The 16,557-nt window shown below is 41.9% G+C and overlaps 1 protein-coding gene across 1 annotated transcript in view; it reads left to right on the top strand.

The window, feature by feature from the left end:
- Positions 1 to 2,185, top strand: part of pcp4b (Purkinje cell protein 4b) — a 33,729-nt gene extending 31,544 nt beyond the window's left edge. The window contains exon 3 of the mRNA XM_030109269.1: positions 1,609 to 2,185. Within this exon, the coding sequence (XP_029965129.1) occupies positions 1,609 to 1,739 (131 nt within the window). The 3' untranslated portion in view covers positions 1,740 to 2,185. The remainder of the gene's footprint in view (positions 1 to 1,608) is intronic.
- Positions 2,186 to 16,557: the final 14,372 nt, after the last annotated feature.

Genomic DNA, 16,557 nt, shown 5'->3' with positions numbered 1-16,557 from the left:
GAAAGCAATATTTTACATGAGGGATGCATTCTAGGATGAGTTTGAAGGAAGGATTGAAGTACTGATCTTTTATTTGTCAATATGGAGTACTAACACCGAGTAAAGCCAAACTGATATTCCACATGCTAGCGTTACGTGAACGCTATGTTGGGACTCACCTCTGCACTGCCTCTGGGTCGACGCTACACACACCTCCAACAGCATCGAAGTCCATAAGATGCACAGGACAGCGCTTAGCATCATAGGCACTGCTGTGTGGACTGTAGACGGCACAGTATCAGTGCATCCCGAGTTTATACCTCCACGTACCCTTTGTGATTTCTGTCGATGTGGAAACTCCTTCATACTGTTTAACCTTTTCGTTATGTGATGACAATCCCCTCAGTACAAACACGTCAAACTGAAATCTGTACATGTTATTTTTTTCTTGGCATGTTGTCAGTCATCATTAAAGTAAAGTTAAGAGCCCTTGCAGGCAGCACCAGATCAGATCCTGCCTCTCTTTTCACTGTCCTCCTCACTGACAAGCCAGACAGAAAAAAAAAAAAAAAACTAATTTAAAGATTATGAACATGTCTGGAGTTGATGCAGCCGAGTGCTCAGCTCAATAGTGAATGCTGTGGGGATGAAAACAGCAGGCATTAGGGTGTTGAAAAATTCAATATCAATTAATGTGGTATTCAAAGCCGGGCTTGACACAGCAGTTAGTGTTTCCTCCTTGAACAGCAAGGGAGAGGTACTCAGGCTCGGCCCCACGGGGACCCGAAGATTAGCCGCGCAGTCGATACACGAGTCGCCTCTCCGCTTTTCTGCTTGCCTGTCCTGTCTGCGGATCAAACTCCAGCAGAGAGTTGAGATGAGGGGATGCGAAAGGAAAACCTCATTCATAAGTCATCACTTACTGTGAAACGTAAAGACGCTCAAATTTCAGTTTAATTAATTCACCGAATTAAGACGAGTGTCCATGATCATAGCTGGCAGAGGGGCTGAGGGGGCACGATCCATGGTGAAACCTTTTTAAAGATCCTGTCAGTTTCACTTTACTACAAAATTATTACAAAGCTATTTTAATTTAATCTAATACACCAGAAAAAGTTCTCTTTTTTTTGATGATCATCTGGTCTTTTTTTTCCCAAGCAAATGTGACATAAAAAAGAACTAAATAAAATTAAGCTCATTAACGTACAGCTCAGTATTATAATGTTTCTGACGATCCAGTAAGTTGGGGCTGTAATACTGTATTCTTTCTTTACTGGTCAGGGGATGGAAATACTCATGTTCCTTAATGTGTGCTAAAACCAGCTTGAATGACTTTACGCTGGGATTACAGTGGTACTCCCCGTTGAATGAATTCTAGAGAGGATTAAGAACCAGAGATCACTTTATGGGTTGCTCTTTGACCTCAGAAACAACTGTCTTACTCCCCCACTGCACCTCTGCTGTACTCGAGGATACAAAGGTTTAAGAAGAGCCCTGGTAATCACTATACTGTCTCATACTGCTTCATGCTTTTGCTCTTTCACAACATTAATGTGACAACATGAGCTTTAAGGCCTCAAATCTGTATTCAATATTTTCAATTCTTAAAAACTTTTCTCCTGTCTTCAGATGCATCCAAGACGGACGTCCCAGAGGACTTTGACATCGACATGGATGACCCGGAGACTGAAAAGGCGGCGGTGGCCATCCAGTCCCAGTTCAGGAAGTTCCAGAAGAAGAAGCGCGTGGAGAAGTCCTAGTGAGCGCCGCGTTTCTTTGCCGCTGTGCGTGCGAACGGCGGGCGGACGGGACGGCACCGCGGCGATGGTGTGACATTTGCATGTAAACAGATTCATACCTGTTGGAACTCCAGGGGTCGTGACGGGTTCGGGTGGGGGGGGTGGGGGAGAGAATGCAATAGCCTGTTAATCATATGACATGTCTGTGAACTTTAATTCCTCTATTCTTATAGTTACTATTATTTATTATTTGACTGCTGTACCAGTAAATAAATAACAGAAAAAAGTTACAAAGATCTAGTTTCTGTCCTGCCATATATGTTGAAGATATCATGAAGTCTAGTTGGTGTTTGTGTTAGAATATGTTTTTGTACTTACCTATATAGCTACACCTCACCCCTCCCTTTTTGTGCTGTTTGAGACTCGGTTTCCCTCAAAGACACCTTTACTTTGTGGTTAGACAGAAAGCAGATGTGAGTGAGTGAAGGTTAGGGGTTTTTTTCTGGCTTGGGGGGAAACTCGGCTCCAAGCTTTTCATCTTGATCATCAAGTTTCACCCAGAGGCATTTTTCTTACCTGCATGGTGATATCAAACTGTGTATCAATGTACATTGAATAAATAAAAGCTCTGTGTGCAAAACTCTGCATTTGTACATGAATTTGAACGTCGCTGAATCGTCACACGTAGCCGCTAAAGTGCTGTGGTAAATATGAGGTTGGGACATATTCTGATGACTAAATATAAATAGAAACTCTTCTCAATGAGCTCGCCTGAATCCATTGGCCTCCCAGCATGATGACCTTCTCCGTGCAGCGCCAGGCCAACTGAGTGACAGACCCCCCGCTGAGTCGCAGGCACTTTAATACCCGCCAACAGCACACACATGATTAAATGTGGCACATTTGAGTTCAGGATTAGGAGGTGACATTTTGTCATGAACTGCAGAATAATTTCAAATTCCTCCTGCTTTCATTGAGGCTTGAGAAGAAATTTTGTGTGAGCAGAAGCTGAACGTTGAAGGAGCGTCTGATTCGTGCCTTAGCTGCCCAGCTGCTGCTCCATACTTTGTTTGACTTTCTTTTAGCTCTGTGCAAATGATTCAGCGGCCAAGTTTTTGGTTGCAAGCAGCTGTCACAAACAAGCGCTGCCTTCTTCCGAAGCTGATCACAGAGCAGCACGAGGCTTCCATCGTTATATAGAGAACGGCACCGGCACATCATGTGGTCTCCCTCATTAGGCTGCACCGCCAACTCTGGCAAGAGACGCTGACAACAAAACCTGACGTCCCGTTTCAAAAGGAGCGGAACATGATTATAAAATACAGACGGGCTAATTAAATGGACCCCTGCAGTGAGGGGGTCCGATAGCTCAGGTACCGTGTGGTTGAGATCATTCTGTTGAATGAACATTACTTCAGGTGGACCTGGTCATGGGTAATCAGTTATAGTAAGTCACATTCGATCCACTTAGTAATTTTCTTTTGTGTTGTAATGCAATGCTAATATTGTTACCCTGCATCTCCTCGCAGTATTGCTTTACTTTAGGATCCTCTGTTCCCAGGAATTCTAAAGAATAATGAGAAGATGCTTTCCTGGAAAGTAAACCTGCAGTCTGACCCTTTACAACAACAAGGTCTGCTTTGCAAATAGTTTTTTTACATATTCAGAGGTTCCTCCAAAGGCAAAATTTGCACAAGCTGTGAAACAACAAATACATGACTATAATCCAACGCAGAAAGAAAAAAAAAAGTCTTTCCTCTTCCTTTCATCCGAGCGTGCTGAAGAGTGTGAGCCTGTGAGGAGTTTAACTCATCAAAGGTTCATGGCACTGCACAGTCGTGGGTCAGTGAACTGTATTATATGAAGGTCAGCGCTGGCCTTTACACCCCAGGGGGATTGATCCTCGCTGCAGATCGGCTTTGTAAGCCTGAGAGGATTAAACTGCTGAGACAAGTGTACCCAATTTCTTGATATCCACAGCCAGATGGTTTACAGAGCATAATCAAACACCAACACATCAGTTTTCATGATAAACTGATAAAGGTGTCATTGATATTATAGTTCAGTGCTCATACCTTATTTTCTCCAGGCTTGTTTGGTGTCACTGACCTCTGAATAACCGCTGAAAGTCACCACCTTGTAGAAATGGCTCTTGGAGTTCCTTGTTTGCTTGCTTGGAACATTTTCCATCCTGGCGACTACAAAGGAGTTTTCTGCCATCTTGCAGGAACAGGGCGAGCTGCAGCCCCCCCGAGGCTCTGCCTGACTGCTTTCTGTGTTTGTGCGGCTGTGGTTTAATCGAACTTAATTCAAAACATTAACATATGGAGATTTTGTTCTGATCTCGACTCAGGACAAGTCCCTCTCCTCTCCTCTCCTGCTGAAGGATGACAGTGAATTGTCTCAACACTTCTGGTTGTCCAGTCTGTCGCTGGAGGACAAACTCGAGAACACACTTCTCTCACCTACAGATTGGAGATAGATTACAGCCCTGCTGTCTCCTGACAGAGCTGTGCTATTTTAGAACTCAATGTTTGAAGTTGGAGGGTGTTTATGTCAGTAGAGGCACCTTCCTTCACAAAACAGTCACGGGAGGACACACACACGCACGCACGCATGCACGCACACACAAATATTGACTGCAGACAATTTACAGAATATTGTAGTGATAACGAAATGATGATGATGCATGCACTGAATTGCAGGTACTAAGAATCGAAGTGAGGAATTTGCTGCGTGCCTTCTATTGTGTGTATAGAAGTGAAAGTGGAGGGTGGACATTTTTTTTACCCCGTCCTGTAAGTCGCAATGACATATTGTAGATATGCTGCGCAATCCTTCAAATTATCTTTTGCAATGTTCGACTGAAATTCAAAATATAAAGATAAATTTAGTATTTATGGCATATCACTGTTTAATTCTAGCCAGCTGCAGAAATCAATTTCACACTGCGCGCTTACTGATAATAATCACTCATCCATGCTCTTATGAGAAAGGACATTTTCATGATTGGTTCCTACACTGCTGCACATGTTCACTCACACATGCATTTCAGTATATTTCGTTCAAAATAAAACCGTAATCCGCTCATGTTTTCCCTTCTTCGAGGCGATACACCGTGTTATGGACACCAAATGTCTCATAAATGCTTCTGTCTTGATGTGATTTGCTGTATGGAGACAGGGTCCTGCAATGTCGTCTCATGGTCTCGGCGGACCTCGAGATGGATGATTCCACTTGGTTTCATTTATTAAAATTACATTAGTCATTAGCTTCCTGTCACACCGACACACGAGTGTGATCCAACAATGGTGTGTGTGTGTGTGTGTGTGTGTGTGTGTGTGTGTGTGTGTCTCAGACTGAAGAATTTCACTGGAAAATAACAGTAGAGAAATGACTGATGCTTCCACTGGAAACATAACTTTCCCTTCGGCAGCAACCAACATTATAACCAGTGTGGTGTTATAGAAAATCATATTACTCCAATTATACTATTATGTCCAGTAACGTGTACGAGGGCTCGTAATAACAGACTGTAATGAAAAAATATTTGAAGTTGCAATGACTGAAGTTTCTTGCAGAGCTGCTGTCTCTCTGTGTTTTTCAGGCGTTCCAACATTAACATGCCAAAACAGTGTCGGAGAAGTATGTGCAGCTCCTAACCAAGCATTTGGTCAGTTTATAAGAAGATTTTCACATGAAACATGACTTTGTTAAATTCCTCCCTTCATCCATCAGTGTAACTATTCATGTTTATGGGCTGAAAAAGGATAAAGGTTCTGCCTAGATTTAAAGTGGACCTATTTTTCAGTCACTTCATACAGGTCACAGAAGCCCGAGTCAGAAGCCCACAGTCAGAGGCAGGTCTCCTCTACCGTTTCAGCTTAAGTTTCAGTTTCATTTTCAAAAATGTGGTGTAGCAAGACAAGGAGGAAAAAGACAGTTTTCAAATTTTAACGTCTTAAAGGTTGTATAGAGGATTTTCCATGGAGAGAGAAATCCAGCGACAGTTAGTCCTTCTTGAAATGCTGTGCATGCGTGACCCACAACCCCCCCCCCCCCCCCCCTGCTCTCTACGGAGGAACGCCTCCTCCTTACACAGAAAGTAGCATGTAGCATATACAACTTAGCACCATAGCGCTAACACATAGCTACCAACATGTCCTTTTGAACAACACAAAACACAGCGAATATGAGTAAAATCCTGCACTTGCACCAAATCCTGTCCCTGAGCCGTCCCTGCTCTCGGGCGGATCAGAGGAGGACGGGGAGGTTTGTGTGGAGCTGCATGACTCGAGCAGACTCACACTCGGAGCTCACAGCTGATCTGTGTGTGGCTGCAGCCTGCAGGCGTAAACAAACCCCCCGTCCTCCTCTCACTCTCACTCTTCTTTTAATCTTAAAAGAAGACTTGTATGAAAAAATACAAGTCTTCTTTTAAGATTAAAACATACATTTTCGCCAAATGGCAAGCACGTTGCAGCTATGATTAAGAAAAATTGTCTCAAGTCTACAGGTGAAAAGGTGTTGATAGCGGCAGCAGAGCCTAGCATGGGGTGGAGCGGGGTGGAGCGCCTGGGGGAGGGGGGTACGAAAAGTGTGTAGGAGCATGACAGTTACCTACAAATGTAGAGAGGTTGATTGACACTTTAGAAAAGCAATAGACAACGAGGCTACCTCGTTATTGATTGGCTAAAGTAATGTTGGTTTTTCAACGTCCAGATTTGAATAATGTTTCTTTTTTTTTGATCACGATAAAAACAAGGCTGCTACAGCTTAATAACGCCATTTTTTAGCTTTAATTCATTTTGTTAGTAATAAAGGTCTTCTATACAACCTTTAATGAGGCTACGGCAACATGTACTATTATAACCACCTATCCGGGGGGCCCCCAAAGGCTGGATCCTCTTCCGGGGGGAGTGGTGTTCCTCTTGTTGACGTTGTCAAGAGGAAGATTTCAGAATCGCGTGTTTGAGTGTATATTTCCTTAAAAGAGGAGTGCGAAATTGAGGGAGGTGACTGAATTATTCACTTCTTGGGATCATACAGAGGCTCTGGGAGGCAATATGACTGTAAAGACACCTTTTTAAAGTGAATTTTGCATAATATGACTCCTTTAATGGTCTGTTGTGAATTGAATAGCCAAACAACTGTTCCATTTTGAGTAAATGCTTCTCTTATATTGCACATTTTCACTGCTTCAGCAGCCTCAGGGTCTTTTCCTTTTAAAGTCACATTCACACGTTCACCCATATGGCGACGCTGATTGAAGGACAGCCTGCTTTAATAAAGCATACATTTGGTCACAGCTGTGGTATGCGGATTGTTTTCCAATTCAGAGGTTGCTTGTTCAATCCCTCCTCTCCCTGTCCATGTGTCAAAGAGTGCTGAATCTCTGAACTGCTCCTGGCGGCGTGCATGTCTGTTGTCACAAGCTCATGTAAAAGTCCGCTCAGACTGCTGAGTTGGGACAGCAGGCTGTATAATTAAACTCACTTCTCTATATCCATACAGAGGCAATAAAGGATTGCATGAGAAAGTATCTGAACTGCTTTACTTAATGATAACATGTGACCTGAATCTCACTACTGTTATGGACAAACACAATGTAGAGGTTCTAACAGCATCTCAACTGTGATCATTTCCCAGTTCTTTGTGATTTGGATGATCAGTCACTACTGGATCTGAGTATTTAACTCACTCCATTCAAATTTACAGCCCATTAATCTCCTCATCAACGGTGGCGAACAGGAAGAAATGATTCAAAGTGATAATCCTGATTCAGGTGGACATTGCAGTTTTATTTGCTGTTTAGCACAAAAGTCCCTCATCAGGTTTTTATGACAACAGTACCTTCAGTGAACTGAGTGCAGACTCCACATTCAGAGGCATATGTTTTGAAAATCTTCCATTTTGCAAAGCAAGAAATGATGGGAGTGGCATCATCATGACACATATACTGGGTTATAGCCAATAACTAAAGCTTACGGCCTTACCCATCATTAATATTTCGCCAGTGGCGCTGCAATTATGATTTACAGCTTAAGCTCTGTTTTCTGGCATTATTTCTGTGCATCAGTGTTAAACGGTAAAGAAAACCCAGTTAGGACTCTTACTAGTTACCCTTACATGCATTATAGGTTAACTTATGAACAATGATACCCTTATTAATATCACACCTTATGAAAAATATGGTATAATGAATGTTTTAAGTCACACCAATCGGACAAGGAAAATGTTAAAGGACAATAAATGATGAGGTCCATTTACCATGTGGATTACAAGTGAAGTAAAGAAAACTTTAAAAAGTGTGTCCTTTATGGTGATTTAAAAAAGATTTAAAGCATGTCATATCGAATTTAATTGCCCATGAAAAGTTCAGTGCTCTGCATTGTTTTAATCCCAGTTGAGTGATTAAACCTGAATTACTGTCAACAGAAAGAAAATGAGATAAAACAATCAAGGCTGAAGGTGATAAAATGAGCCCAGCAGCAACTGATGAGACTTTCCAGAGCTGTCATCCTTTAATCAGTGAGGATAACGTAAAGCTTCAGGGTGAAGGTGATGTTCAGAAGCAGACGCGGATACCGTGCAGAGGTTCCTGAAAAGAATATTTTAAAAAAAAACATCTAAAATGTAAAAATATCCATTTAAAGCACTCACTCCTCCCTCTCTCCTTCTCCAGTGGACTATATTTTCTAATCTTCATATTCGAGCAGTGTCCTAGAAACCTTCTCCCCTGGCAGAGCTGCTGCTCCACTGACCTTGTGCTTGAGAATCAACCCCAGAAACCAGGTTCTATTTATACCTGCTTTTCTCCCTCACTAATGAGACCTCGCCCACTGCCGCTGCAGATCCCAGTCCAAAGGACAACGTGGTCAGAGGTGTTCATAATGCATTACGCTATATTATTTGAACAAATATTTTAACCCTTTACATCAGGTGAAAACTAGAAAATGCAGCTGAAAAGCCTATTTATTCAAGTTAAGAACTGAGTAGCATTAGTCGTGGTGAACATTCAAAATTTTATGATTGGTATCATTCCACCACTACTAGATGTCACCAGGGGCAATTATCTTGGTGAAAAATTGTATTTTTGAGGTCAAAACAGAAATATGTGACTGATTCAAGTTGACAGAAAAGGTAGCACGCCTTCATTTGACCACTTTTTGAGTTATGCGAAAGGCCAAAGAAAGAACAGTAAAAAAAAACTCCAAAAAAAAAACAAAAAAACAAAAACCAGAAAACTGAAACATGACAAAGGTCAGATATTTTCACGAAAGCACTCACACAACAGCTCAGTGTGACACTTCTGCTGGCGCGTTGTCACAGAGCTCACGGCAAACGGCTCAAAGTGTCACAGGACGGCTTGTATTTTCTATCTGCTGACAAAAAGACAATGAAGAACCAAGAGAGGATCAATCCCAGCACCACAGGCTCACAAATGGGAAAACACTTTACAATCAGTCAGAGGTGTTACTTTGTGTGGTAGCCTTTTTGATTCCTCGAATCAATTGCTTTCCAAAAAACTGAAAAGAGAAAAGAATAGCAAATACGACAAATATTGTATTATTTTAAAATGACATTACTTTTGATTTATTCTAAACAACACAGTTTGAGGGAAAAATGAAAAATGCTGTTACACTGTGGTTGTAAAACAATGTTGAGCCCACTCAAGCACAAAAAAAATAAATAAAATTTTTGAATAAAGAATGATTTTTGGAAAGTATTGATCGATGGCACTACTAGTTTGGATGTGGACCTTCAGTAATATGTGACACAGAGGCCTACAATGGTGCATTTTGTATATTCTCAAACTTTTTTTGCAGACGAGTGAGTATATTTTTCAGTGCAAAAATACTGTAAATACAGCGGGTCAGTGTGTTAGGGAGGCTCAGAGAGAATGTTCACCAGCAGCCAACAAATCTCACAACAACTCAAGAGTTCCTCAGGCTACAGCATCACAGGAAGAGTGCAAAGCTTTGAGTCACTGCGGACCAAAAATCCCCTGAGCGTACATCCAGCACACATTACTGAGTGTAATACTAAAGAAAAATGAAGAGAACAACTGTATGTTGTGTTTGTACTACAACAGCACAACACAGATCTGGGAGTCCAATAACACAATACACAGATTGAAATTAAACGGGTCAAACAAAATGTCATCTTGTCTTCATTTACCACGGAAAATGATTTGCTTTCATGTTTCTAGAAAACATTTTTCTTTAAATTTGCTCACAACGCGCTCTATTTTGGGAGACCAGGTGCGAGTGCGGCGCAGAGAAGGTGCGCTGCGCTGCGCCAGCGGGATGCGTCCAGAACGGCGCAGTATGGCGCAGGGCAGTGATTCCACACCTCTGTCTCTCCTGCCGTCGCAAGTGGAAAACAGGGAAGAGAGACGGCGTCACCAAGTTCAACACAGCTGACTGTAATCATGACCAATTAAATGAACGCCTCTCCTCACCTTTAAGTGCGCCGTGGGCGGAAGCGCAATGCAGTTTCACCTCCCCATCAGCATGGACCAAGAAAGCAGCAGCTGCTGCAGGCGGTCAAAACGTCTCCCAGGAAGAAACTGTAGTAACCCCACATAATAAAGACAAGTGGTGTGGACAGATCACAGCATGAATAATTTGGTTGATGGCAATGAAATCACAAGCACCTGTGATGAAATGATGCATTTTCATTGTTTGTGAAATTAACTTGTTTTACTTGATTGAATTGTGATCATCTTGGCATGCAACTCCTAATGACACAAAATCAAAGACGTGAATATGTTGGATCAACTTTTCATTTGCAACACAACCACCTTCTGGCTCGAGGGCATGGAAACCCAGCTCTGCTACCTGGAGCTCCAATACCCCCCCCCCCCCCCCCCCCCCCCCCAGTCCAACATCTAAATTGCTACAAGTACTGGAATTAACATTTACCTTGAAAGGAGGAGAAAAGCAAAATAAACTTACCTCTGTATCACTGAAATGTCACAGATTTTAGCCCAAGATGTGACTCTTCAGAGGCAGTCAGAGAGGACAGCATGCCTTTACAACAGCACATCATTGCTGAGTGATGACATGTGACGCAATTCTCCTGAAAGCTTTACCATAATTCGATTTGCCAGTGTAATAGCGTGTCTAAAAACCAGGGGTAAAGAAACAGCATGGCAGCTACTTTTGCTTTGAGACACAAGCTGCAGTGGTTATTCACTGATAAGACCCTATTTTGACAGCTGGAGATCGAATTAGATCAGTGATGTGAACACAACATGAACTGAGGCGGTTGGTAGAAACTTATCTGCAGCACATTATAACAGCAGGAGCAAATAAGGCAGTCTGAGCAGGAACCAGACTAATCCTGAATATAGTAGAGCTTCACTTTGCTGAAGATCCAACGCTCACTTCTTAAAACGCTGCACACTTTCATGCAATACATACAGTATATATGTATAACACTGACAGTAAATTGCGTTTAAGTGTCCATAGCAGCAACATTTTATGTAAAGTGCACAACAATTAAATTTAACTTACAGGTTAATACTTTTTTTTTTGCTATTTTATTACATTATTGGCTTTTTTCATTTCAGAATGGGAAAAGGTATCACATTATGTGTTGCCACAAACTCAAACACTTGTTTTTGAACAGTTAGAGGAGACAGGAGTCTGCAGAGCCAAGGGAGAACATGCAAGCTGAATGCTCAGTGGCCCCAAAACTGTCTTGTTGTGAGATCAGAGTGCTCTGCAGCCAATCTGTGTCTGACAGTGAAAAATTGTTTGCATCATTAGCAATCCTGTGTGCCAGTCATACAATCAGTGGTCCATTTTTGTTGGTGTATACAGTATGTTCAAACGGACAAGCAATCCATGAGAAGACAGAGTGTGGCGGTGCAGCACGTCCTTCTGCCTGGCCTGACAGAGGAAGCTCGTGGGAAACTATTTTCTTGTCAGAAGTTTTCTGCACTTCAAGTCCTTCCGTGAAGGACAAGGACGGACGAGCTGCTCGATCAATAGCATGATCTGAGACACAGAGACGAGGGAGGGAGGTCAGAAAAATAAAGGCTCTGAAGGAGGGATAAACATCGCCAGTGCAATATGGAAGAAAACAAAGCAGGAGTTCATGTGAGGCCACGGAGGGAGAAGTGAGGGTGTGACTGATTAAGAGAGTGTTGTGTGAGCTCAGGGGGAAAGTCCTTCCATTTCATGCTTGGTAAATTGCCCCCCCCCCCCCCCCCCCCCCCCGTCTCCTGTCAACTCTTCAGACACCTCATTAAGACATCCAGTTGGGAGAGTGCTGGTCTATTCCTTACCTGCCTGTGCTCACTGACACAGCATGTCATGGTATCCTCATCAGACAGCTGAAAAGTGCAATTTAATCTACTGTGTGGCACAAAATTTCACCGGAAGTATTTCCAGGACTGTAAATGGCAGGGGACGTGAATCCATCTACTGATCAACAACAGCAACAGTTTTATCTCCTCACTATAATTTTGGACACAGATATTTACACAGATTTCTCTAAATGGAGAGCATCATTAGGCAAGATCATGAAGCTAGTGTGAAATTACAATCGTTTCATGCTACATGCTTCAAACTTAACTGTTGTCCTCAAATGAGGTGGGCCAGGAATTTTTCCCTAAAACACAAGGAAAAAGAGCCCCCCCCGACACAGTGATTTCAAGACCAGGACCAGTTTATAATGATGGGGCGGCTGTGGTTCATTGGGAAGAGCATTAAGTATGTGTTGCGAATTCTGAAAATTACATCTTTAAAAAATATATGAAATGAAAAATGAGGAATTTATTAAAGGGACCTTTGAACGACAGCTTCACATTTCAGACTATCTGTGGCTGCAGACCATGGTGGGACATGTGATACCGCAGTAATGCTCCATCATGCATCTACTTTTTAATCTCTGCAAGCGAACAGAAAAAAAAAAAATCCCTGCAAATGTTGTATTCACCTGTTACACTTCAGACAGGACGCAGTGTGAGCAGATCAGGGTGAAATTACAACATCCTGGATTCTTCAGTAGGAGCCAGACAAGAATAAAAAAAATCCCTCATTTCACTCAACAGTAGCACTGCTTGCAAACCAACAACTGACCTCTTCTCTCCAAAGACCCAGCCTCATTGTCCTTTTATCCCCGTGCTCCTGATTGGCTGATTAATCAGGCAGAGCTCTGTGATCAGCTCACAGGTGATTTCCATCTCCCCTCTGGTGGAAATGAGGAAAACTCAATAGTTAAACAACACAAACAAAACATTTCAGCAACATCTTTCTTTTTTCAACCTGTTTTCATTTTATGCACATGGGGCACATATACATACAGTGCAACAAACTTGCAAACCCTCAATGTTGATGTGATGGAGAGAGGAATGTTCACCATTCTCTCATGTCAACATCAACACCGATCAGAAGCAAAACTATCATGCGCCAGTGGAGACAGGCGGCTCCATGACACACCCATGATACATTTACTGTCCGGGGTCACCATGACCTTGACCATGACCTTGCAATCTTTAATAAAGAGAAAGTGCATGTTCTCCTTGTGGAGAGCTAATTTGTGAACATGCAGGAGATGAGATTTCCGTTGCGCTGCATGCATCTGTGCACCAAGCAACAGGATGATTTAATGCAACCTCGGTGGCATGGCTGTCCCCACAGACCACCACGGTGTGTGTGTTTGAATTTACTGTATGTCCTTCGTCATCTTTGCGCCAGAGTGTGCTGTCTCATCCACATTCTGGGGTGCAGTGGGGTATCAGTGTGACCGTGTAAACTTGATCCAGGTCCCAGCGTCAGCTCCTGCATGAATAATTCACTGTGTTCAGGGTGGTGTGCTTCTCCAAACGGCAGAGACGTACTGGAATAGACCACCGGGCTGCCCTTGATGTTTCCCTCCAGGTTATCTCAAACAGTTTTTGCTGCTGAACCATTCTCCTCTTCCTCAGTGTGCACATGCTCATAGCTTGTTAGCAGCCAATGGACTCAATAAAATAACTGCACAGTGCCATCTGTTGATCAAAACGAAGACACCACAACAGTGCAAGTCTGTGTTTTCACCTTTTATTGTTTTTGTCCAGGATTTGTCTGTGCCTCAGCACTGCATGTTTCATTCTGGTGTGCAGACATAGGGTCAGAAGGGAAAATCCAGTCTTTTTTAACACCAGTTCTTCATTTTCAGCTTTTAATTTATGCAGGCTTCTGCACAAGAGTAATCTCTACTATTTCTTTCTATGCTTGAGCTGAGTGTGTGTGGTATGTTGATAAGAAAATATTTCCTCTTCCTGCCAATCGTCTGACATCCAGAAAAAGATTAAAATAGTCTTTAAACTAATCCTTCCAAGCAACCCCCTTTAAGATATTATTGTTTTGTTTTCATTCATTTTTATGCAGGGCATCTTTTTGTTACTTGAAAAAAATGGGATTCACTGGCTTTTTTTTTTTTTTTTTTTTACATTGTTAAAAAAAATCACATTGCACAGTGGAGCCCAAGCAAAATCATTATTTCGACTGCAGGAGAATGAAGATTGGTCTCTGAGTGATTTAGCATTGGACATCCAGAGAGGTGGAGGACTGCTGAAGGAAAACTTTTAAAAGTAATGGTCAAAATCAATATGGAAGAAGAAAAAAGAGAAATCCTGCCTTTTGCTGCCTCAAGCACCAAAACACTGGGTGTAGAGCTTCTCACGATGCCATTCATCTTTCATACGCTTGCTTGGTAATGGGGGTCCCTGTTGTAAAATTGCAGGGTAAAATCAATACTGGATCTGATGGAATAATCAGGGTTATTCTCTATTTCTGGGAGTGTTTCACACACGGGTCCTTCAGCACTGCTAGTACATCACTAATACACTGACTGTCGCGGTCGGTGGAGCCGCTCTCTCTTTACATTGGTGTAACATAATTTGAAGCGACCATACAGGCAGCAGGGAGTTACCACCATTTCTAATGTTAGGTTCAACTGAACAGCTTCCCACTGCGTTCATGGCACTGCCTGGTCTTCATCTCTCCTTCTTGCCTTATTTCATCCTGTCTGTCCCTAGTCCTCCCATTTGTCTCTACCTTCCGTCCTCCACCTCTTTGACTGACAACAGGAGACTTTAACAGAATCCCAGTACAATGTGATATATGGATCTGCTCTGGGGCCTCATGTGGTTTGTTATCCCGTCTGCAGTGACTCTTTGAAGGTTTTTTTTTTTTTTTTTTTTAATCTGGGCTTATTTTATTTGTGCATCAGACTATTTTTCAAAATGCTGAATGGAGCTCAAATTATTCAAAAAAAAAAACAAACAAAAAAAAAAAACAGCCCAAACCACTAAACCACTAGAATAAAATGTCAGAGTTAAAATGTCTACTACTAAAACAGTTACAATAAAAAACAAACAAAAAAAAAAAAAACAGTTAAAACCAAATATATCTAAAATAGGTAAAATACTCTTTAAGTGCTATAAGAGGAAAAAAAACTGCCTAATTAAGTAAACAGTAGTTATTAAACATAGAAGCGAACTAAATATAGTTTTTGTATTTGTAGCAAAACCAGACAGAAACAAATAAGACACATTTTATGTGGTGGAAAGTGTCTAAATCAGTTCTTTTAGTTATAAAGTTTGCAGAGAGAGACGGCGATGTTTACAGAAACTTGCTAAAACAAGGGTTCAAACGTGGACTGTAGAACGTTTGTCATTGAGTGTTGACAGTTAGTCCAATGATTGACTGGTTATCTGTGCACGTAAACAATGGTTGATGCACGTTGCCAATGGATGGACCGAGTGTGCTGCATGGCAGCAGAGGTGTCAAGAAAGTACTTTCCCATGCCATGTTTTTGTTGTGCCCAGTCAGTTAACAAAGGGCTGGGCTGATTTGAATAACCTGCAACAAACAGTTCTGGGCCCAGGTGATCACAATCAGTCCAGCTCTTCGAGAACTGACTGGGTACATGGAAAACATGGCATGGGAAAGTACTTTCTTGACACCTCTGCATGGCAGCTGCCTCTGCTGGAGGGTGGATGGGCGAGTGTGATTAACGGTGTAAAGCGGTTCCAATCCAAAGTAAAATTTCATTAAATAAAAAAAAAAATCCGACCTTTGCAAATTCACCCTGACTGTATGACCTTGATGCTTTATCAATATGGTGGTCTGTATAAAGGCCGTATAGGACCCACTGGCAGGCCATGGTTTGGACTCCGAGCCATATATTTGAAACAACTACCTTAACCTTTTTACAAAGCAGCACCAACAGTGTCTGTGTGTCAGACTAACATTATTGTCATTTTCTGACTCCAGATCAGCGTTCATCAGGTGATGCTGTGACTGTTCAAAGTAACATATGATTGTGTTTTTTTTTTTTTGTCGTCCTAATGTAAGTCCTATGAGCGTGTGTGTATGTGCAAATGTGTGCAGATATGTGTGGTGTCTATGTATGTATATATTGTGGGTGTGAGATTTATTTTATGTTCTTCTTTTTGAATGCTGTAAAGCAGTTTGTGTTGCTTTTACTGTTTGAAAGGTACTTTATAAATAAAGATTGATTGATTGACTGATTGATTGATTGCATCCAGTTGGTTTCTTCAGCTCCTGCTGTCACTTCCACTACTGCTTATCAAATCCACCCTAGCACTGAACCGAGGTTTCAGCTTTTTACATGTGGGGAGAGGCAATCTGACAAGTTTATTTGGAAATCCACCAAAAACAGTGAAATAAACGGGAATGAAACTAAACACAACCTCTCTGAATCATGCTGTTGACTTAGTTTACAGCTTATCTCCTGCTCACCTAAACTTCGGACATGTCTGAATGCAAAAGCACTGTGAAGTTTGGAAGTTAAAATCAAGTTTTTACAGTCAAAA

The sequence above is a fragment of the Salarias fasciatus genome, chromosome 14 (genome assembly GCF_902148845.1).
Source record: "Salarias fasciatus chromosome 14, fSalaFa1.1, whole genome shotgun sequence".
In the NCBI taxonomy this organism is placed as follows: domain Eukaryota; kingdom Metazoa; phylum Chordata; class Actinopteri; order Blenniiformes; family Blenniidae; genus Salarias; species Salarias fasciatus.
This window is presented reverse-complemented; position numbering and strand designations above follow the sequence as displayed.